Consider the following 23,943-nt stretch of genomic DNA (forward strand, 5'->3'; position numbering starts at 1 on the left):
GAAGCGAAAATGTTAGCTTAGCTTACCTTGTGATTTTCTCTTTGTGTATTTTTCTGTATCACTTGGGTACTATTGTGGTATCCAATAAAGAGTCATTGTATTGTATTATATTGTATTCAATCGAATTAATCCAACTTTCTTCTGAAATATTTCGAATAAATTTGAATTGACTTACTGCGTTTTAAAACAATAACTAGCCGACAATTGCTACATTTGCCGGTTAATAATTAGTTTAGCATTTAAGAGGACTAAGGTCTACTTACGAAACGTCCATCGTTATCGTCAAATACACCTAGTAACCTCGAAGCATATGTTAATTCATTCGCGTTACGTCGATGATGTGAACTAATAGTTAATCAAATAAATACGAGTTTGAATTAACATAAAAAAAAACACTAAAAAGATCCGATTACGTGACGATTGCAGATTACAAGGTCATTTGATGTTTATATTTTTTTCTATAGTGAGTAATTACTTAGTATAAAGAAAGTAAAATAAATAAATAAATATAGAAATCTTAAGATTTCTAGCTTGATACAATTGTTATTCATGTAGCTGTTGCAGCGTAGTGACTCTTCTAGTGGACCTGCTCATTACTTGATAAATATTAAGTATTATATTTCCTTGAAAAAGACAAAACTCCACAAATACGAGTGGTAGGCACTTTAAATGTGGAACAGTATAATTAATTATTCGTACTTATCAGAAATGCATGCCATTACACCCGTCTCGGTTAGAATAACCTTCCAATTCATTAACGATTCACATTGCAATACGAGTATAGCGATCATTTCCACGATACTTACATTCGGTAATTCATACGAGTACAATAAGATTGTATTAGTACAATTTGAAAAAATAACGAGTTAAGCGTCACTTGAATGTTATGAATTACTTAGTTGTATCGGTAACTGTTGGTTAATAACTTCAACCAATCAGTGAACATTGTTGTCAAAAACTCATGCATGACTCACTATCAACACGTAATTTCTGATATTTTTTCAATTTCCAGAGCACTAGATAACGTCCAGGTGGTCCCTTTGTACAAGCCAGAGCAGCTGCTTAACACTACCTGCATAAATCTAGCCCACCCGACTGTCTTCTACACGTTCGGCTACAGAGGCAAGGTCGCGGGTCCAGCCACCACGTCCATTCTTTCGGCCTATCTCGCCACTAAAAAGAGGAACGTGGTTCTGTTGGACTGGGAGGATGACGCCAGCAGTGGCATACTCGGTTTGCCCTTGGGGTATGCTTTCTCCGCAGTCCCCAGTGCAATAAAGGTGAGTAATGTGCAGGAAGTAGAGCCTCCGTTGATGTCAAGTAACATGGGATGGGATGAGTAAATGTTTCTTGTCGGATTTTTCCCAAGTTTTTCTGATCCGGTGGTAGATTTTTTTGATTATTTATAAGTGCTTGTTGTAGCCTTAATTGAATACCTAAACATATTTTGACTGAAGCTACTGAACAACGGCCTATAAGTAGTCGTTTTCAAATTCGACATTGGCGGAATCTTCGATAGTACTGATGGTGCTACATTTTTAAATTGAATTGAACAATACCGTTAATTTATAAAATAAACAGTCTCTTCCTATTTGGATTTTTTTTATGAATGAGGTATAAATACGCACATACGTAGTACGGTCAAGGAGTTTAATTAATTGGCCACCATGAAACCATTTCACAGTAAACGTCAAAGTGACATCGCATTAGTTAACAAGGAAAATCGTAATGACTTTTCCTTTGAAAAGGTTCCATGGTGGCCCATGAATTAAATTCCTTGACTGCACCTAATATAACTATTGCCAAGTTTCTTTTTAGGGTTCCGTAGTCAACTAGGAACCCTTATAGTTTCGCCAATTTGGTATAAATATACATATCATTCACGCTCACGCCGAGAGTGGTAAAAAACAAAAAAAAATGGTAGCACCCATAGACGTAAAGTGGGGGTGATTTTTTTTTCTCGATTAACCCTATACCGTGAGGTATCGTTGGATAGGTCTTTTAAAACCATATTAGGGGTTTGCCATAACGATTTCTCGATTCAGTGATCTGTTTGCGAAATATTCAACTTTAAAGTGCAAATTTTCATTAAAATCGAGCGTCTCCCCCCTCCCCTCTAAAATTTAAACTGATGGGTGGAAAAATTTGAAAAAAATCAGGATAGGTATACTAAGTACATCAAATTTACAAGCAAAATTATAACGGCTAAGGTTGCTTGATAATTAATAGAAGAGAGTAAATAGCAGCCTAAGGTATAAGATATACCTATACTTGCAAGATTCCGTAAGACAATACGAAATCCTTAGAAAAGTATTACTTTATTTTTTCGTAATGGCTACGGAACCCTATTTTGGGCGTGTCCGACACGCTCTTGGCCAGTTTTTTTAAAGTAGTGCTTTGACACTTTTTTAATCAGTTTAAACTCTTTGTAATATTTAATGGTTTTAACATACGTATGTATACCTGCTTAGCCAATAGTCAGAGTCTAAACCACAGCCTCTACATTTACCCTTTAAATGTAACCTAACCACACCTTTGGTTTCCGTTTGCAAGGAAACAGCGTACAAATGTTTCGAATCGTTAAGAATGCAGTAGTTTCTCATATTGCACGTGAACCAACTCTACAATACCTACTACTACTTACATATTTCGAAAAACTTATGCAATGTCTTTTTAGCACGCACATTAACATTGTTTTGGAATTGATATAAAACTGTATTTCCAGATTGGTGCCGATTTGGGGGAAGCGCTAGTTAAATTGGCCAGATCTGGCATGAATATGACCCAGATGCATTTAATAGGTCACTCGTTGGGAGCCCATCTTATGGCGTATGCGGGCAGACACACCAGAGAAAATGGACTAGTTGTGGCACGGTAAATAAATAAAATATAATAGTTGTTTTCGTAGTGAACGGTTTCATTCATGAACAACAAAATGGTCTGAATTAAAACTACTTTGTTTTATTAGAGATGAAGATGATATGAGACAGAACGCACCAAAGTTCTTGTTTGGAACAGTTTTTATAATGATATGTCATTGAAATTAATACTAAATAAATAACTGTATTATGACGCTCTTGTTTAAAAATCTCCGTGTTACTCACGGATATTTCGAAAGTTTAAATTTCGATGCTCTATAGGTAAGTACTCGTATTACCAACAAATTAAAAAGTTACATAAGAAGTAAAGTAACCGGTCATTGGCGCCGACCTCTGCCTCCTCTACTACTGTTTTTGTTTTACCTACAGTTATTTTATTTTACTACTTGACGCGACGAACAAAACATAGCAGTTAGATAAGCCTTGGCCTTGTCCACTTTGAGGTTAAAATGACGTAGTAGACTTCTTTTTTAGTTTTCCGAGGTTTTGTTTAGCACAGTCGTAATGTTTTCCGAGATGCAGATTGATGAATAATGTATTTAAGTATATTCATTATTGTTTCTTAATTTAAAATCGGTTGCTAGATTACGACAATAAGCGAGGATAGCACTTTTTTCGTAACTAGGTACGACATTTTTGATGTAATTTTTTTAAAAGGACGACTAGGTATCTTGTATAAAAAAAACTAATCCGGCTGAAGGGATCTGCTCCCATGGCCAGGAATAACCATCCAGAAAGAACATCTGTTTTTCACTTTATACCTACCTACTCTCATAAGCTTAAAGTATTCAAGTCGCAATGAATAATTTTATTTGTTTAAGGTAATAATAACTTAGGGCCTTCAGAAATCATTAGGTTAGGTTAGGTTCAGCGGATGTCGTGGTGTCTCAGCGAATGTCGTGGTGTCTTCCCAGTACCCCCATGGCACCCGCATACTTGGCTGATGAGGGAATACCGGTGGGTTTTTAATGGGTAGGCCTCCCCCCTTCCTTCCTTCCCAATTGGAGGGAAGGAAGGGGAGAGGAGAGCCCCATACACCCAGGATAGTGCGTAACGCATTTTGGCACCAAAAAAAATGGTTAGGTTAGGTTAGCACAAGCTGAGGCATTAATGACTCAAATTTTTCGAAACGTATACATTTCAGGATCACAGGCCTAGATCCTGCGAGAGCTCTCTTCGAGGGTACTTTCAGTAACCGTGGTCTGGATCGGACATGCGCAAGATTCGTTGACATCATACACACGGACCCTGGCGGCTACGGCATAAGCAAACCCAAGGGAACTGTCGACTTCTGGCCCAACTACGCCGGCAACGGAGGCACGCAGCCAGGCTGCCCCACTGGGGACTTTGAAATGTTCAGCCCAGAAGGTAAAAACGCGACATTAATAAAATTTAAACCACTCGGTTGTTTTATGCGATAAACGCTGCGTGAAACGCAATGCGTTTGACGCACATCAATTTACCAAACATTGTCTTACGTGGTGAGCGCAGCGGCAAACGCATTTTTGATAATTAGATTGCGTGGATTGTGATTGCGTTTAACGCAGCGTTTATCACATAAAACAAGCGAGCTCTTATGTAAGATACATAAGAGCTCGGTTGTTTTATGTGATATTTAGATTCACAGATAATTCCAATGGATCCGACGTGGGCAATTGAGACTACCGCGGGATACTCTCTAATATTGTTTTGAATATTTTGTACAAATGTGGATACATACGAGTACACCAACCCACTTTAATTTTATGTGTTATCTAACAGTGGCATATTTATTGGATAATGTTAGATAGAAGTTTGTTAGATCTAAGTTGAATTGTACCGTTTGTGTCCAAATAAACATTAAAACATACTACGCATCCAAATCCATCGTCCAGACTTTATCAGAGGGGGTCATCCATAAATTACGTCACACAATTTGGGGGAGGGGGGGTTCAGGCGGGTTGTGACGCACGAACAAAATAATGACGATTTTCATAGATAGCTTAGGTTTTTATTGAAGTAAATCAATTTATTTAAAATGGATTTAGATGTTAGATTCCATTGTTAATCTTCACTACTCTAATATGGTATCGACCAAGAGCGCAAGCGCCGAATACGAAGGGAAATTGCATCATATTGAAAGGACTGCGGACGAATTTAATAAGTATTATCAAGGACCAATAACAGTTGTACAAACAGCGATCGAAGCGAGGAAACAGCAATTAGGAATCTATTTTAGTGATTTAAAAGTCACTGCATGCATAGTCAATAGTCACGATCATGTACAGGTATAGTGTTCAATTCCTTCAAAACGCTTGATTTTAATATCGTGCTCATTCGATTAATGTCCAGTTCAAATTAACGTTCATTGAAATAATTTGTGGCAGTTTGATTCTAAACTTGTGCAATGTTGCTAAAAGCTATTATAAAACCGGCCAAGTACGTGTCGGGCCATGCGCATTGTAGGGTTCCGTACTAATTAACGAAAAATATTCAATATTAAGTTTTGATCGGCTATTACTCGTTATTTTGTTAAACCTAATAGGCTCTGGTAGTTTTTTCTTTTAAATTCGAAATATTATACCTACTACCATCATGTTTTTTTTTCTAATAATTGCAAACGGATCCCTAAATAGAAACATGCTGGTGATATATATATATATCACACTATGTGTTTCAATGAGAAAAAGAAAGTCATGCCATCTTCACGTGAGACACACTACCTCATTAATGTTTTTTTTTTCAAACTTTTATTTTGCCACTTTATCAGCGTGGTTAAAATATTAAGTATATACTCATGCAAAAATTACAGCTTTTTTGGCACCAAGTCTCTAAGATAAGTTGCGGAAGGTGGACGAACATGGCGAAAGTATGGGGTACCTGACCTTATTATGCAGTGGCGGCGCAGGGCCTAAATTTGGCGTAGGCAAGATAAGTTTTGCGAGGCCCTATGATGGCACACCACACATTAGATGTCGGATTTTTAAATGTGCAAAAAAACAAGAACCATTCGAGGCGCAAGGCCCCTTAGACCGCGAGGCCGTGAGCGGTGGCCCACGTCGCCCACGCCTTGCGCCGCCTCTGCTTATGAGACTACGGAACCCAAAAACTATGTCATATTAAGATAACAAAATTTTAGATTGGGGTTAATAAATCGTTGAAGTTACTAGAGCTTGATATTACAATAATTAATAATTTAAATTTAATTAATTATTTTTGAACAATGTATACCCAATTGGATTTTCAGACAATAACACGTTATCTAATTCAGAGTTCGCTGAATACTATCTGGATTACAAGCAGATACAGAACATGACGAATTTTGAAAAAATACGAACAGCAACCAACCGTAGTAAGTCTACTTTACCGATGGGGTAAAACGCATACCTAATGCTTTGCTAATAACGTTAAGATCGCGACATTATGCAGCCAGGAAAGCTTAGCTTTAGGTAAAATGAGAAAGTATATAGTAGTTACATAACGACAAGGTCCTGTTGTGGTACGAACTTGGTGGAAGAACAGAGGAAGTGTAGTGTATATAAATAAGCGTATATTATGTTATGTTTCTTGCATTAAATAAAACAGTATTTCCAGTAATTCTTCTTTTATTTGTCATTTATCACCGACATCTTTTATTTAGCTCTGACCCAAAATGGTCCATACACAAACCAAAACTTTCTTTTTTATTAGTGTTGCCAGACACCACAACATCCTCCTTTTTTTAAAAGAAATATTTACTATCTAATATTTCGGACATTTCTAATCATATTTTTTATTTGGTTTTACAATACGCCCTGCTCTAGTAACATAGTACGTAGATGGGACATCATCATTGACAATACCAATTGAACTGTTATTTTCACTATTACAATCATTAGAGTTTGTAGTTATGTTGCTTGGTACAACCTCTGTAGTAATATTTCGATTACAATTTTCAAGATTATTAATTGAATTATTTTCTAAATTGTTTGTATCACCACAAGCATCATCTGACTGTTCTGACAGACTACAATAATTATCATGATGAGATTCTGAATCGGATAGACTGTTGACTCTTGACCTGTTCAGACTGGGTTTAGGTACGCACAATTTTATGAATAGACTTGACATGGGTACTGACATAGTTAAAGACTGACTGTTATTATTTATATTATTGGATTTTTGACTGACATTCTCCTTTCTAAACGGACTGAAATTCTCATCCTGTAATGATCTGACTTTTTATTATTTCTTAGTAACAGATGTTGACGATTTCTTCTATACAATACCCCTTCTTTTGACTGAATAATATATGATCTTGGACAGTTTTGCAAAGCCTCTTTCACTATACCTGGCTCCCATTTTTTATCTGGCATTTTCTTGTACATTATAGAGTCATTTTCTTTTAATTTTGGCAAATCTTTTGCATGTTTGTCATAGTATTTTTTATAACTTTGTTTGTGTTTATTCATCATGCTCTCTACCTTTTCTCCTGTAACTATTTTTGGCTTTAGTAGTTCTTTAGATATAGGCAAATTTGATCTCAATTTTCTAGACATAAGTAACTCAGCTGGTGACTTCATATATTCTTTTTCATTACATCTATAATGTAAAAGAGCTAAATAAGGATCTTTATTTTCTTCAAATGCTTTTTCCAGTATCTTTTTTACTATCTTAACCGCTGATTCTGACTGACCATTTGACTTTGGAAAATGAGGACTCGAGGTTATATGCTCTATATCCCATTCTTGACAAAATTTACTAAATTCTTTGGAATCAAATGGAGGTCCATTGTCTGTCATAAGTTTTAACGGAATACCATGACGAGCAAAAACTGATTTGCAATGGATAATCACATGTTTTGCTGATGTGCCAGTGTTTAATAGCGCCAATTCAATGTATTTTGAATAATAATCTATAATGACCAGATATTTTTTGTCTTTGAACTGAAGCAAATCAGCTCCTACTTTCTCCCAGGGACATGACGGAGTGTCAGAAACTATTAATTTCTCACTGGCATTAGCAGGTTTATATTTTAAGCATATCATGCAATTTTCAACTATTTGTTCTATGTCTTTATTCATGGAAGGCCAAAATAGAACACCTCTGGCTAAATTTTTACTTCTAGACAGACCTGCATGGCTTGCATGAATTTGTTGCAACATTTCTTTGCGCATTGACAACGGAACTATTAAACTGGTGTTCTTGAAAACTATGCCATCAACTACATGAATTTCCGCTCTATAACTCCAATACGCTCTCACAGACAGATCTGTTTCATGTTTGTATTTTGGCCAACCATTAACAAAATAATCTATTAATTTTTGTAATGATATATCATTACCAGTTTCTTTTTTTATCAATTGTAATTTTGATTCTGATACTGCAAGTGATGTTTTAAACATATTGGCATGAATTGTTAGGTCTTTATCAATAGTATGTTCTTCACTTTCTGGTAATGCTGCCCTTGAAAGTGTATCTGGAATATATAGTTTTGTTCCCGGAACATATGTAACATTTATATCATACAGTTGCAAGGTAAGCATCATTCTTTGCAGTCTGCTAGGTACTTGACATAGTGGTTTACTAAATAAAGAAACCAACGGCTTATGATCAGTTTCAACCTCAATTCTTCTCCCATATACATATTGATGAAATTTTTGACACCCAAATAAAATGGCAAAAAGTTCTTTTTCAATCTGGGCATATCTTATTTGACAGTCGGTCAAAGTTTTAGATGCATAAGCTATTGGATGATGAGATTGTAAAAGTACAGCACCTAATGCTTTGGACGAACTGTCAACACTTAATGTCAAAGGCTTGGTATTGTCATAATGACATAAGACTGGAGCTTTTGTAATTAATTCTTTTAATCTTTGAAACGCTTTATCATGGTTTGCATCCCATATCCACTGGGTATCTTTTTTTAGCAAGTTTCTTAATGTTTCAGTCTCATATGAAAGATTTTTTATATAGCTACCTAGATAGTTTATGACACCTAAAAATCTTTGAAGACTTTTTTGACAATCAGGAGTTGGCATTTCTTGAACTGCTTTTATTTTATCATAGTCAGGACACATACCTTCTGCGCTAAATACATGACCTAAGAATTTTATTTTTCTTTGAGCAAAAATGCATTTTTCTTTGTTGAATTTTAAATTAATAGACTGTGCCCTTTCAAAAACTTTTTTTAGAGTTTTATTATGACTTTTTTCATCTGAAGCATAAATTAATATGTCATCTACATATAGAATCACGTTTGGTATATCAGAAAATGACTCTATGAGTATTTTGCTGAAGATTTCTGTCGAACAAGTGAGACCATAAGGTAAACGCAAATATTTATACCTTCCATAAGGAGTATTGAATGTGCATAGATCCGAACTACTTTCATCTAAAGGAATCATCCAGAATCCAGAGTATGCATCCAAATGAGAGAATATTTTTGCACCGTTTAATTTATATCTAATATCTTCTATAGTGGGTAGTGGAAAATGTGACCTCTGTATTGCTTCATTCAGATTTCTCGGATCTAAGCAAATTCTTAATTTTTTGTTTGGTTTTTCAACTAATACTATTGAGCTAACCCAGTCTGTTGGCTTGGAAACCGGTTCTATTACACTAAGCATAGTCATCCGATCCAGTTCTTCTTTAAGTCTGTCCTGTAGTGAAAATGGAACTCTGCGCTGTGCATCAATTTTCGGTTGCACATCTTCCTTAACTGTCAGATGACACTTGTGCGGTAAACAACCCAGGCCCTGAAAAACAATTTTATAATCATTTAATAGCGTTTCCATTTCACTTGACTGATTATGACACTCATTGCTAAAAATTCTTGTAACAATGCCTATCTCACTACATGTTTTTGCACCCAATATTGATTGACATGAAATGTTTACCACTATAAATTTAATTTTGTACTCCTGTTTATTTATTATACATTTTAAAACACAGCTTCCTTTTATTGGTATTTTATTACCATTGTAAGCAATCAAATTAGCAGAACATGACTCTAAGATGTCTTGTGACAATTTAAGTTGGCAAAACTGTTTATATGATATACAATTTGCTTTAGCGCCAGTATCAATTAGGAATGAGACATTGTTGTCATTTATTTTTACATCAATTAACCAGTCATTTGAGTCTACAGCCGACACAGACACATTATTTTCATATATTTCTAAGTTGCCTATGAATAAATCTTCACTACTTAAATAATTTGTTTGATTACCTCTTGCGTTATGGTACTCATCTGTTTCAATGTTATTTATTGGTGTCCTGCATAGTTTGGAAAAGTGACCTATTTTAGAACACTTATTGCATTGGACTCCATAAGCCGGACATCTGTAGTTGTGTATCTGCCCACAACGCATGCAAGTTGACTGTCTCTGTGGGAATCTTGATTGATTTCTTGGCATATTGATGTTCAAAGCTCTTGTATGATCAAAGGTGTTTTTCATATTTCTTGCTTGCTGTATTTGACTTGATCTTACTGCCATTACCTGTTGTACTTGCTCCTTTTCTAGGTAGTAATTATTTACGGAGGACAATTCCATAGATTTGTAAATAGTTACCATTTTGTCCAGATCTATGTCATTCTCAGATAAAAGTTTTTGCCTTATATTAGAGTGGCGTTTGTCCATGTTGCATATAAATATGTCTCTTATCAATGAATCTTTCAGGGTGCCAAACTCGCATCTTGACGCCAACTTTTTTAATTTGGTGAGAAAAACATCTAAGGAATCCTCAGCTTGTGCTTGTGTGAAGAATTTGTGTCGCTCCACCGTTAAGTTTTTCTTTGGATAAAATAATTATCAAATGCTTCAAGTGTCAAATCATAGGTTTTCGTGTTTTTCGCTTCAAATGAGTTGTATACATCCAGGCATTGTTCACCCATAAAATGTAAAAGAATTGCGATCTTTCTCTCTTCTTCTTTTTCTTTATCATATTGCATAGCAATCATGAAATTTTTGAACAACTGTTTCCATTTGATCCAGGACTGTACCACATCAGGGCTATCCCAATCTAAAGGCTTGATTATTTGCATTTGAGCATCCATTTTCTTCTTAATTTAATGACTGACGGGCACTTGACTCGCTTTTCTTTTCCGCTGCCACCATGTTATGTTTCTTGCATTAAATAAAACAGTATTTCCAGTAATTCTTCTTTTATTTCTCATTTATCACCGACATCTTTTATTTAGCTCTGACACCAAAATGGTCCATACACAAACCAAAACTTTCTTTTTTATTAGTGTTGCCAGACACCACAACATATATATATTACAAATTGCGTAAAATTACATGCTATCTGGATATTATATCTATCTATGTAGGTATTTCAATAATATGTTCGGTAAAAAGAAGGTGATGGAATTAATAACAAAATATTTTTTTTTTTAGGAACACAGCACAACAATTGCACTTAGCTAACGTAGTTCGCACTGCTGTGACATAGCTTTATTTATTATAAACTGGTATACAGCACTTCAGAGCATGATTCTCGTTGCCATAGAGATCTATCTCAAGCGATATTGTATTGAACTTCGTTCAATTCCCATGATCTCATAGTGATTGGTCTCGATGGCATCAATAAATTTATCGTCTGTTTTTACCTTTATGTATTTACCTACATACATAAAGAAAACAGAATGTACCTAGTAACCTGCACACCGCACATTTAATTATTGCAGCATTTAAGATCGCGGTTATGACCTTGTGAGAATACCTGTTAGTATTTCGTGTCCAAGTGACATGCAAGGAGAGAGCCAGGCTTTATTATTAAGCCGATCGTACCTGTTCAATAAATTAGTTTCATTTCGATACTATTTTAAATTGGACGTAGTTAAGCGAAAATGTTCCAAAGCATGTCATGTTGTTCTTTAATTTCGCTTTTGAGGTTATAGAGCGGGTTCTTGAGAGAGTTGTGTAATGCAAAATTAGAGGACCGAATTCTATGAATAGTTTTGAACTCAGAAGAGCTTGCAAATTATGATTATTAATTCAATTTTTTATACCTGAACCCCTAAGACATCATGTAAATGGACTGAAAAAATGCTTTTAAACGATTTTAATAATTATTTTCCTGACAATATCCCATTTTTACAAGCTTTCATTTAACTTCCAATGTATGTACCTATGTATGTCTGTATGTGGTTCACTAATGTTTCGGCGAATAACGTTTGGCAACCTGTTTCATTTCGCAACTTTTCATTACCTAACTGTTTAATATTTCTAAACTGTAAATATTTGAGGATTTTTATAAAACTAACCTAACCTTCTAAAAAGTTCTTCACGATGGCCCAGAAATAAATCCTGACATATTTACAGTTTTAGAGTTTGCGAAATGAATAGTTGCGAAATGAAACAGGTTGCCAAACGTTACGTTGCGAAAAGGCAGTACTCGGTCTATATGTATATGTTGTGGACCAAGTGATAAATCGGTCGTGATATATCGGTCAATATGAGATAGCAATTTGATAAAAACTATTCAATTAATTACATTGCCCCGGCATTATACATAATGTCTATTCCCTATTGGGCAAAGTAAAAAACATGTTTCAGTACCTACTATTTTTTATTTTTACGTAAAAATTAATGAATCTATATAAACATGTATCAAAATCTGTAAAGTTGTTTATCTTATTGGTAGAATTTGGCATACGACTTATGTAAATGTGATGACAATACAATAATCGGATAGTGACATCCGGGTGGTCCAACTAGGATCGTCTCTGAAGGACGGAACTCTTTCAAAGGTTAATGGCATCGACTTGAAATTTGGCACGGAATGTAGTTTAGATGACGATAAAAGTACAATCAACAAAAAGTATAGTCAGCAAAAAAGCTTGTATTAAAAATAAAAAATTTAATGAAATACTTTTTTCTTATTATTAAAAATAAAAGTTACCAACTGACTCGGTATATGTATAAAAGCTTGTAAAAAATTAATATTATCACGAAATTAGTTATTAAAAGCAATTTTTTTAGTCCATTTACATGATGTTTTAAAGGCATTCAGAATCATAATTTGCAAGCTTTTCTGAGTTCAAAACTATTCACATTCACAGAATGCCCTATTTTGCATACGCAACTTCCCTTGGCGCTTGCTCCATTAGGTACTGAAACCACACTGAACCTAGTTCCAAAATCAAAAAATTTAATGTGAAGGTTTGGAACATTTTCGCATAACAGTCTAATTATCAAAGAAGAATTAGGCTAGGCGAAACGTGCCACAACTTTAAGTTTTTATACCGACCTGTTATAGGAGCATAAATCGTGGTAAAAAGAGATTTTCTCAGTCAAAGCGTCATAGTGACATCAAATTCCCTACCAAGGAAAATTATTATAACACCCCGTGTGAGATGTTCTAGTTTGGGTCAGGGAAACAGATGGTTGGATTGTGCATAATACAAACATTTGTAGTTTTAAAAACACGCTTCGCAAAATTTAATAAAAAAGTAGAGCCATCTTTAATCGACATGAGGAAAGGACGAGGATTGAGGTCTCGGGTTTATTTTGCTTGTTTGGGAAATAGATATAGGTACTAAATACGATAATAGAGCTTCGGAAATTGTGTGCTAACGCTGTAGATAAAATGCTTTATCAAAAACTAGGAGTAGAGGAGGGTAGTTTTAAGAATTGGCGTTGGAACATGAGGCGCATGCCAAGCGACAAAAGCGATGATATCAAAATAAAACGGAGTGAGAAATTGTTGTTTTGCTTTAATTAAGTATAGAAATTAAAGCTGCAAATTAAAAATATGATATTACATATTTTTTTGGTTTCTCAATAAAGCGGTTAGTAAAAACAATTTCTGTAACACAGAGGGAAATTTAAGGTTAGGTTAAATTTCCTTTACGGTTTAACCCTAAACACAACAGTTATGTTTGAACTGATTTTATCTAACATTGCGGTGGTTACGTTTCAGACCTATGCAGTCACGATCGCTCGTGGCGATACTTCGTCCAGTCAATAGTTTCGCCTACTGATTTCTCAGCATCATACGCCAAAGACTACGATAGTTGGGTCGAGAATGCTGGGCGATCTGATCGAACAACATACTTGGGCGATTTGACTAACACTCGGTAAGTCATAAATATAAACAAAGATAGGGCGATTATATACTATATATTCACCGTTTAAATGTGATCGGGTAAGTATCTCATCTATAAAGTGATCATTATAGTCAATATAAAGGTAGGCCCCTATTTAATAAAAGTTACAAGTCCTACATAATTTTTCATCACACTTGCTCGTAAACAGTGTCGTAACATGCAGGCTACCTTGGTTGCAACCCCCCAAATAAAACCCTCGACCTTAATGTGCTTGTCATGAAGCCCGTGGTCGGTAAATGAGTCATTGCGCGTACACATTTTGTTGCCATGAAGCCCAAGGTCGGTAAATGAGTCAGTGCCCGTACTGATGGTGCTGCGCGCGCTGCTGCAGGACTACATGGACCACATGCACACGCACGTTGCGGCGCATGCTGCGGGAGGGGGAGGTTGAGGGCGACGCTGCCAAGAGCACAGCCTAAGGTATCGCCAATATTTGGAAGAATTATATTTTTTTCTTTATCAAATATAAAATTTTACTTGCAAATGTGATGAAAAACATTGTATGTCGCACGGGCGGTAGTAGAATTACGAACATCGACTCATTACCGACTTCCTTAATAGACGTGTAATATAGGACGTGATATGATTTGGGTTTCTATGTTTGCTCACTAGATGGGGCAAGAAGTCGCTACATAAACAAGACATAACGCTAGTCGATCGATCGTAGTAGAGTACGAGTACGACATAGAACGGTAGAAAACGGAGAAAAGATAAACTAAAATCTAACATTATACGAAATTGTCGCCATGTTCGAACATATTCTATGTAGGCAAATGGAAATCCATTTCGCTAATAATGCGACAAGGTTAAAAAACTGTTCAATATAATTTCGTTCTTTAGCTGACTTCAGTTAGTTCCATGACCTCTGTCCTAACCTAATCGTGATCAAATTTGATGGCAACTGATGGATTGATGGGCGGCATTGACATTTTACCCAATACGCACTGGCCCGCGTGGGAACTATAGCCCAAGCCCTCTTGTTCTGAGAGGAGGCCTGTGCCCAGCAGTGGGACGTATATAGGCTGGGATGATGATGATGATTGACATTTTAAAATTAAACAAAGTACCTACCTCATGTTAGATGGGTAAATAGGTATTTGTTTAGTCATTTCCCGAACTATTTTACTATTTTAAGAACCTTAATTATGCATTGATGTCGATCCATATCTTTAAAATAGTTCCTGGCATACCTCAAAAATATTTGCATAATAAACAGAATAAGTTTCATGCGACGAATTCTCGGAATTTTAAGTTTGCTCCCGCATTCGAGACGGACGTCAATGAGGGCTATCGCGTATGAATTCGCCGCTAGAGGCGCTAGTGTATCGTGAGGTCTCCGAAATGTCAAATCTCATAGTTTTTGGGTGAGCTACGCGGGTTTATTTATAATTAGAATAATTTTGTGAATATTTTGAATTACCTGAAATTAATTAATTATGTGTTACGGGGCAATGAATGTCTGTGTTTTGAGACAGTTTTGTCTTTCGGAAACTTTTTTCCTCCCTTTTTCCGAACAAAACGGGACTACGCAACACTGTGGTTGCTTGATATTTTTAAAGGTGTATTAAATAATAATATGATTTTAATATAAACTTTGTTTTCACGCCCGTAATAATTAACAGCCACACTTAAAAACCTCACGCGACAGTGGCGCCATCTAGAAAGACAAAAAACGATAGCCCTCATTGCAAAAAATACCTTTAGAGATGTGTTGCGAGGAATGTGTTTTTTATTAACCAATAGAAACGCTTCATTTGCCTCGCCTCGCTCCGCTCAGTGGTTTCCACCAGAGATGTGCTGTGCGAGGCGAGGTAAATGAAGCGTTTCTATTGGTTCATGAAAAACACATTCCTCGCACATTATTGGTGGATACGCAGCTTCACAACCTCTATAAAAAAGGGAAATATAATTGGGTAGATTCCTGTATAAAAAATAATATTTTTCTATTTAATCTGTCAAAAAATATTGGACAAGTGTTTTCTTTTGTCAAACAAGCAAAACATTACAAAAATGAAGCTCGTCAAAGTTCGGGAGTGGGGGCCGTGACGTCAATCCAAGTGTACTAAGTACCTAGTGACGTCACGCGGAACTTTGACTTGATGTACTTAAGTATCGTCATAATCATAACTTTTTATTTAATTTAGGTACAAAATAAAAAATACGTGTCCGATATATTTATTAAATCCAACATGCACGGGTAATTATGTATTGTATAATATTTTGAGGATTCTAATTGTTCTCTCATAACTAGGTTAGCTGGAAGAGATTCCTTATTAGGGATAAGTCGCCTTTGTACTTCTCTCTCTGTATCTGTATTTTTATTTTTGTATGTGCACTAAAGAGTTTACATACACAATTTCGTACCTACATGTTTTCAGTGCCCAAGGAGACTTTTTCCTAGTCACCGCTCCAACGTCACCCTACGGCTTAAAAGAAAATGGTCTGATACCTGATGACAATCAAACCAGAAGACGACGCAATTCCTCATTGACCAGACTGTTAAAATACCTGAGGTGATACCTCATCAGCACTATTGAAAACTCGCGAAAGACTTTGTATTATTACATGAGACTAGTTTTTTTTTAAGTGATTGTAGTGTATGCTGTATAGGTAGTCACTATATATACTGTAGTCTTTGGTAGAGTCATTCACGATGACGCGTGCCGTGGCTCTTATTACAATGTCATTAATGTCTAATTTTGACAAAATAACGTGTCTTCGTGGATGTCACTAGGTATAGTAATAAATGTCAGTATTTAAACGATCGTGTTACCACAAAAAATTAAAACAGTCGTTGAGCATGTGTTTATGTCCATTTCAGGCAGAAATATCATTTTAGATTTTCTAAGACCGACGGTTAAATGTGATGCCGTCTCCGTCTATTGGAACAAAACAAATAGAGACGGCATCACACCTAACCGCCAGAAACGTAGTGGTTATATGCTCTTTGACCGCCAGTTAACACTAATCAATGGATGGTGAAACAGCCCCTAAGACATATTTTACTTTTTTTGTGATAAGAGTGTATATAATCTGCAAGTTGGAAAAAGTTGGAAAACCCCCGACTTTGTCACTTCAAAGTTCAATATCTCAAAAACGGCTAAACCGATTTTGATGAAACATGTCTAAGAACCATCGTTAGAAAACCTGCTTTCGAATAAAAAAGCCGCATTAAAATCGGTCCACCCGTTACTGGTTATTATTCAACAATAAGGAAGTGTATCCCCACGAGGCGACGCAACATGAATTGGAGTAGTTACTTTACTACTTACAATAAAAAGGAACCAACACACCCACAGGTAATTTTTAATTTCGCTTTTATTGCCACCGAATCTAGACTTAAAATCGAAATTGGCTTGTTAGTGAGTTGGGTTGTATAGCGTAACGTCTAGTTTTTTGTTTCAATAAATCGCCCGTGACACTTCATTGGCGGTAAATGCTTATTGCTGGAATATGTTATTGTCATGAACAGGGTTGCCAGGTCTTTTTCGAATAAATACCGAACAGTGAGCAAAAAAAAATTATCAGAAAAAAAATACCGAACCGCCCATACTTCGGTATTTTTGTTATACCGAACACAGTACTAAAATACCGAACGGTTCGATAGAATACCGTACACCTAGCAAGCCTGGTCATGAATGAGAAGCCACCAAAAGTACCTAATACTAATTTTATAATATCAAAAAATACACAAGATTAAAACAAATTTCATTTATTTTTACTCCTGTTAATGTAGTTTACAAATATAATTATAATTACTTACACTACTGTTGGAAATACGTAAATACAGGATATCTATAAAAAATAAAAATGCACATAATTAAACTGATTAATGATGTAACCATTTGTTAATGAATGCTTGCTTTACAAGGTTTATAATAATATATAAGCAGCTACTTTCGCAAACATGCATTTAATTAAAATTGTATAATTGTTTTTAGTCAATAAAAAAATGCATTACTATTTTGTGCATCTATTTTACAGAATCAAAATAAGATTTTAATGATGTTTATTGTAAAATACCTACATATAATCCATGCGAGTGTTACTGCGTGTTTTCACGAAATAATTAACCTAACCAACAAAAAGTTGGAAAACCCTCGACTTTGTCACTTCAAAGTTCAATATCTCAAAAAGGCTAAACCGATTTTGATGAAACATGTCTAAGAACCATCGCTAGAAAACCTGCTTTCAAATAAAAACGCCGCATTTAAATCGGTCCATCCGTTTAAGAGCTACGGTGCCACAGACAGACACACACACAGACACACATAGCGGTCAAACTTATAACACCCCTCTTTTTGCGTCGGGGGTTAAAAACAAACCTACTTATATCCCGAAGTACCTACTCTAGGCCTAGGCTCTAGGCTTGTCTTAGCTTATCTTCGAACGTATCTTGCCGGCCCGCTCACGCCAATATTATTTAAAACGAGAGGGACGGTACGATACCAACTTCGATTTTCGAATTTAGTAGTAGCCCCCTTAGTTCTATTTTCGTGGGGCGTAGGTGCAGCACTCGTCTACACTCATGTCAAAATTTGTACTATGCGATTACAGACTGACCAACTTATCTCTGAAACAGAGCAAACAAATCTGCACTTTATGCAAACAGCATAAAAACTTTTTCAATTCACAGATAAGTTGACAATGTCAAAAAAGGAGGTTCCTGATCTGTGAATAATATTATTATAATTATAACACTGACGCATTTGTGTTGTACATATCTGATATCGATATGTGTACTGATATCACACACAATTTTATATATAAATTATGTGTATACTTTGAAATGGAGCTCTGTCGCATATGTTATTATTACAAAATTAATGTACCTATACCGAAAAAAAAATTAAATTAAAATTATTAAGTAATGTCAAGAACATTTTTTTTGATTCCCCAACTAATGACGATTTACTCTTTTACCGGCCACCGTTCAGTAACTGGCCACCTTACACTAAAAATGAATTTTAATCACCTATAAACAGAGTTAGTTTTCAGTAGAAGAAGTCAATTACTGGCCCAATAAGTCACCCTCCAATAACTGGCCACCTTACACTAGAATAAATTCTGGTCGCTTAAAAATAGAATTCATTTTTAGTATAAGGTGGCCAGTTATTGAAAGGTGGCCAGTAATTGACGATTTACCGTATTTCAAGTAATGCACTATTTTTTAGTGATGGGCCGAATGTGGTTTGAACCGAATACGAATTTCGGCCAAACATTCGGTAAAAATAAAAAAATCGGCCGAACTTCGGTTCAATAACCTGCCTCTAGTGAATGTTTAAATACGAGTAGACAGATAAGAAAGAGATTGTTAAATTTGGTTATTAAAAACACTTTTTGATAATTAAAAGTACTTAATGTTTCTCCATATTTTGTTTTTTTTATCTTAAACCAAAATTTTTTTTTAATCCATTTACGGATTGTATCAAGATAATTATTAAAAGAATTGGTAGGTACTAAGTTTACTTTATATTTTTGCATAATTTTACTGATACACATACATGCTTTCTATTCATTTCAGTCGATATAGTACAAGTAGGTACTTTTTTTCTAGTGCCAAATGTTCGGAATTCAAACCGAATTTCGGCCGTATGCCATGAAATTCGGCTCAACCAGCCGAAATTCGGTTAAACTGAATTTAAAATGAATTTCGGCCCATCCCTGTTAATTTATTTAAGTAAAATTATGACTAGATTTTTATTTAATTAACCTTTAAATTAATATGACACAGTTCTTGGCACATGAACCCACAAATACCTGTGCTAAGTGGGTGACGTAGAATAGAACCTTTTCATAGTTGAATCGATGTCGACGATAGAGTTTCTAATGTCGTGCGTTGAGGCCGAAATGGTTTCAAAGGTGGTCGCTAGTCGGTCTAATGCTCTTGCCTAGAACAACAAAAAAAACAAATGAGATTATAAAGCCTGTTATTTTATGTGGCATAATATCCATGGTGTCGTTTTTGTTTTAATTTCTGATCAAAATCACAGACAACATAGATATCTGGCACACAAGATAACAGGAACTTAAAAGAGTACTACAACAGGGTTATGAGAAGCAGGGTGTTGATGATGATAATGATGAAAGGTGTAAAAAGTAAAATGATGCAAATACCTGAATGTGTGAGGACTCCGCTAACCGCTCCATCGCCTGAGAGTTGGCGTGTGTGGCCAGCGCCATCTGAGACATGGCTGCAGCTTGGTCGCTCATGACTTTCACCTGCAAAATATTGTAATGAATCATTCCGAATCTAATACAACAAAGTGTTCAGGGTGGTGCCGGAGCTGCCGGAGGTGCTTGGGCATGTTCCGCGAGGCCCGCGTGAAGCCGCTATAATGAAACAGGGTGCGGGCCAGTTCCAACACCATCCTGGCGCTGGTTGCCAACAGACTAGACAAATACACACGACAGAGGCGTAAAAGGCACATTTTTGTTAGTCAACTTGGACAGTGAGAGAAATGTGACTTAGGTATGCCTTCTGATGCAACTATTCGGTGTTAGTGGTACACAAACATTGCCATACTTTTATTAATTTTGTGCAGTCAACTTACTTAATTTGACATAAGATTTAAAATTTTGCCTAAAACAGAGCTGAGCAATTAATAATTTAATTTCACATTCCCAGTAGGTAGGTACTTTATTATAATATGGATAAGTCTGTGTGAAATTTTTCAATTGATGAAGCTAATTAATATAAAGGTGTATGATCCATACCAATTTTTCCATGACAGCCATTTGCCTGTCTTCAAAATCAACCATGGGCTCCTCAAAGGCCAGTACTGGTTCTGACTCTACATGATTTTGGTCCATGCTATCTTCGTTGAAGAAGGTGACTTCCATATAATTCGATTCTTGTTTCACAGAAGGCCTGGCTTCTGGAAAAATAATTAGAATTTATTAGCAAAATATTTTACATTCTAATAACAAAATATATTACTAATGGAAAAAAAAGACTTGTTGGTCAATGCTAGGTAATTATTTATAAGGCAAACATTCTTATTAGTGTCGGCGGCTGATCGTAAAATCCGCCAATCGCGAAATTCCTAGGCGCTATTTCATGATATGCCTAAAAGTTGGCCAGGCATATCACGATGTGCCTAAAAAACAATACGGCAGATTGATTAGAGCAACGCATCCGTCGATATTCCTAGCTCTATACCGGGCATTGATTTTGTTTTTTTTTTTATTTCACTGGATGGCAAACAAGTAAGTGGGTCTCCTGATGGTAAGAGATCACCACCGACCATAAACCTCTGCAACACCAGGGGTATTACAGATGCGTTGCCAACCTAGAAGCGTAAGATGGGATACCTCAAGTGCCAGTAATTTCACCGGCTGTCTTACTCTCCACGCCGAAACACAACAGTGCAAGCACTGCTACTTCACGGCAGGATTAGCGAGCAAGATGGTGGTAGTAGCAATCCGGGCGGACCTTGCACAAGGTCCTACCACCTGCCTGATATGCCGAAAAAAAGAAAAATTTAGGTAAGACGAGCGAAGCGAGGATTGGTTAGTATATAATGTGACTACAACGTACGAGCCGAGCGAGCGAAGCACAAAAAACAAGACTGATCACTGGTTATAATTTCATTAAATATAGCTCTTCAAGACTGCAATGTGTGCTCCGCAATCAACAACAAATGTTCAAGGAATGACTCCGAAACAAAAACGCCAAAAGAACAGCCAAAACACTAATTTAAATTTCAAAATTCAAACCAAAAATCAACTACATAGCATTAAGACGTAAACAGCCAGCACATAACCGGCCAGTGAAAACGAATGGAAAAAGACCAAAAAGTATGCAACACGCAACCCACATGCAGTGTTGTAATGCTGCAATGCCTAGGAATTTTATGATCTGCCTAAACTGGCCAAATCATAAAAATTTGCCTAAACATCACTAGGCAACATTGAGTTTTGAACGATATGACGGATTTCCCTTAGACAAATCATGAAATGGCGCCATTCCACGATATGCCTAGGATTTTCTTGATTTGGCGGATTTTACAATCGACCACCGACATTAGTTATACTTACTGCCAGTACTTACTGTCACTAGCTAAAAAGAGATCCCATATTTTTTTCTCAATGTTGGAACATAGACTGTTAGGATCTCCGCCACCAGAGATGACTTTATTTCTCACAGTAGATTTTTTGTCAGCCCAATACTGAAATGAAAATAATAAAAACTGGAGAACTGGTTCATGTGGTAAGTCTCATTAGTGGAAAAAAGATTAACAGTAGATTATTTTAACGTTGTAAGGGCCACATCAAATTTTGATCATCACAGTTTGAAACTAATGTCAATCAAGAAAACTTGACAATGTTTTAGACTTTAGTATATCCAGACCAAGCTAAGTTTGCACCTCGCTGGAATACGAAATCCCGCCTGCTTCCAGTTCAGCTACCAGTTCAGCTCTCATAATAGAAATCTCGTTCTGCAATTTAATTAGTTTTGAATTATCTAACTGAGGATCAAAAAATGCAGCACCAACACCCTTGCCTTTGGACCCAACCGTTTCCGATCATAAAATCCTGCATATTTTTCCTCCAACATTTTCTTTCTTTTTTAAACACTTGCAACAACTTTTCTTGTTAAAATGCAAGGTGCAAACTAAGCTTGGTCGGGTAGTATTTAGATAATTACATCTATAGACTAAGGGCCTGTTTCACCACTTGTCAACTAACATTAAGTGACGGATATCAGTGATGCCATCTCCTTTGTTTTGTCCGAACAAACAAAGACAGCATTACTTTTATCTGACACTTAAAGCTAGTCGACAAGTGGCGAAACAGGCCCTTAATCTATTGTCATAAATTCAATATGATTAGCCTTCTAATATGTTTAGTGAGCAAAAATTTGATCAAAAATATCTGAACACGCTTCTACGCCGTTAACAATAGTTAAAAAAAAAATAACTCAACTGTACACATGTATTTTTATTTTGAGGACCTCAGAAACAGCTAAGTATTATGATTAATATGAAATATGCTATGAGGGGGAGGGGGGGGTTCAGGGGATTAAAACAAGAAAATTGATCTAGCTTGGTCTTATCTCTGAGAAAATAGGAGTTTCAAGTTTTTGCTCTCATTTACTAAGGTTAAAGTACATATTTTAAAACAAATTGTTTAGTAAAATGAAACAACACAATTAAATAAAAAAAAGAATACACTAGCATTTGTAACCACTATCACTAAACAAACTTACTTTGATCCAAGACTTCATAGGTCTCGTAGGACCTGAGATGCCATTAACAATCCTGGTAAGTTGGAACCACAGTTTTTTACTTTCTTCGCGACCCTCCAGCCCTCGAAGTAGACCAAGAGCTAATTGTTGGTGCTTTTCCATGAAGTCCACAATTGCTACCACCTGCTCTAAACTTGGGCGGGACTAAAAAAGTTTAATTTAATATTATGGAACTTTGGAAGTAGGCAGCATAGTTTGGTTTGGCATGTCAAGAAATTAGGAAAAGATGGAATAAAATTCTTGAATTTATACATAATTCTTTTTTATCTTTCCGTGTCAATTTTCAAATATATTGAAAAAGTAAAGGTCTTAGTTTCAAAACTATTGTAAATTCTTAAATAAATTCTCACTTAATTATAGTAATTTCACTTAATAAATTCTTATCTACTTACGGCTATAGAACGGTCCGACATGACGAATTGTCAAGATAAAATGCTCATTTAGTATATACCGCTGTTGAAATTTAATTTCACACAATTATTTCCCTAAGTTTAATTCATATTTCAAAACAAAAACGGCATTCCAATCATCTCGAGTAATTCTACTTTCTCTGCAAAAGGTCGATAGCAGTTGATATGACAACCATACCATTGGTTGGGGTCACAAACTATAGAGAGAACTAACGTTGGGGTATGGCCATAAACAAAACAGAATGTTGTTTTTAGTCAGTCAGCTTAAGTTACTTTTACACGACCGAACGAATTCAGCTGACTTGCATGAATAGCAAGCTTTGCTTACAA

General features: G+C 35.8%; 3 protein-coding genes across 3 annotated transcripts; 1 reads left to right on the top strand and 2 right to left on the bottom strand.

Annotated features, from left to right (window-relative positions):
• Positions 1-712: 712 nt before the first annotated feature.
• Positions 713-6,236, top strand: LOC141431749 (lipase member H-B-like). Its single transcript, XM_074092926.1, has 5 exons — positions 713-732; positions 1,013-1,280; positions 2,726-2,874; positions 4,024-4,247; positions 6,130-6,236. The coding sequence occupies exons 1-5, from the start codon at positions 713-715 to the stop codon at positions 6,234-6,236; spliced, it is 768 nt and encodes a 255-aa protein (XP_073949027.1).
• A 235-nt stretch (positions 6,237-6,471) lies between these two features.
• LOC141432055 (uncharacterized) lies at positions 6,472-10,627 on the bottom strand. The gene is made up of 2 exons (XM_074093429.1): positions 10,069-10,627; positions 6,472-9,595 (listed from the first exon to the last, which is right to left on the bottom strand). Exons 1-2 carry the CDS (start codon positions 10,478-10,480, stop codon positions 9,555-9,557), a joined length of 453 nt encoding a protein of 150 aa, XP_073949530.1. The 5' UTR covers positions 10,481-10,627; the 3' UTR covers positions 6,472-9,554.
• Positions 10,628-16,480: 5,853 nt separating this feature from the next.
• LOC141432054 (uncharacterized) lies at positions 16,481-23,866 on the bottom strand. The gene is made up of 6 exons (XM_074093428.1): positions 23,596-23,866; positions 23,165-23,347; positions 22,007-22,124; positions 20,671-20,831; positions 20,071-20,175; positions 16,481-19,844 (listed from the first exon to the last, which is right to left on the bottom strand). The coding sequence occupies exons 1-6, from the start codon at positions 23,614-23,616 to the stop codon at positions 19,719-19,721; spliced, it is 714 nt and encodes a 237-aa protein (XP_073949529.1). The 5' UTR covers positions 23,617-23,866; the 3' UTR covers positions 16,481-19,718.
• Between the last annotated feature and the right edge of the window lie 77 nt (positions 23,867-23,943).

This window comes from Choristoneura fumiferana, chromosome 10 (genome assembly GCF_025370935.1).
Source record: "Choristoneura fumiferana chromosome 10, NRCan_CFum_1, whole genome shotgun sequence".
Classification (NCBI taxonomy): domain Eukaryota; kingdom Metazoa; phylum Arthropoda; class Insecta; order Lepidoptera; family Tortricidae; genus Choristoneura; species Choristoneura fumiferana.

What these genes read in the sequence shown, in the direction of transcription:
- LOC141431749 (XM_074092926.1), top strand. Translation starts at nt 713, where the DNA reads ATGCCATTACACCCGTCTCG. An exon ending in AATGGACTAGTTGTGGCACG is followed by an intron (nt 2,875 to 4,023) that starts GTAAATAAATAA and finishes TATACATTTCAG; the next exon opens with GATCACAGGCCTAGATCCTG. An exon ending in TGAAATGTTCAGCCCAGAAG is followed by an intron (nt 4,248 to 6,129) that starts GTAAAAACGCGA and finishes TATCTAATTCAG; the next exon opens with AGTTCGCTGAATACTATCTG.
- LOC141432055 (XM_074093429.1), bottom strand. Translation starts at nt 10,480, where the DNA reads ATGGACAAACGCCACTCTAATATAAGGCAAAAACTTTTATCTGAGAAT. An exon ending in TGAGTACCATAACGCAAGAG is followed by an intron (nt 9,596 to 10,068) that starts GTAATCAAACAA and finishes ATTGTTTTTCAG; the next exon opens with GGCCTGGGTTGTTTACCGCA.
- LOC141432054 (XM_074093428.1), bottom strand. Translation starts at nt 23,616, where the DNA reads ATGTCGGACCGTTCTATAGCC. An exon ending in TGGCTGTCATGGAAAAATTG is followed by an intron (nt 20,176 to 20,670) that starts GTATGGATCATA and finishes AATATTTTGCAG; the next exon opens with GTGAAAGTCATGAGCGACCA. An exon ending in CGGAGTCCTCACACATTCAG is followed by an intron (nt 19,845 to 20,070) that starts GTATTTGCATCA and finishes TTGTTGTTCTAG; the next exon opens with GCAAGAGCATTAGACCGACT.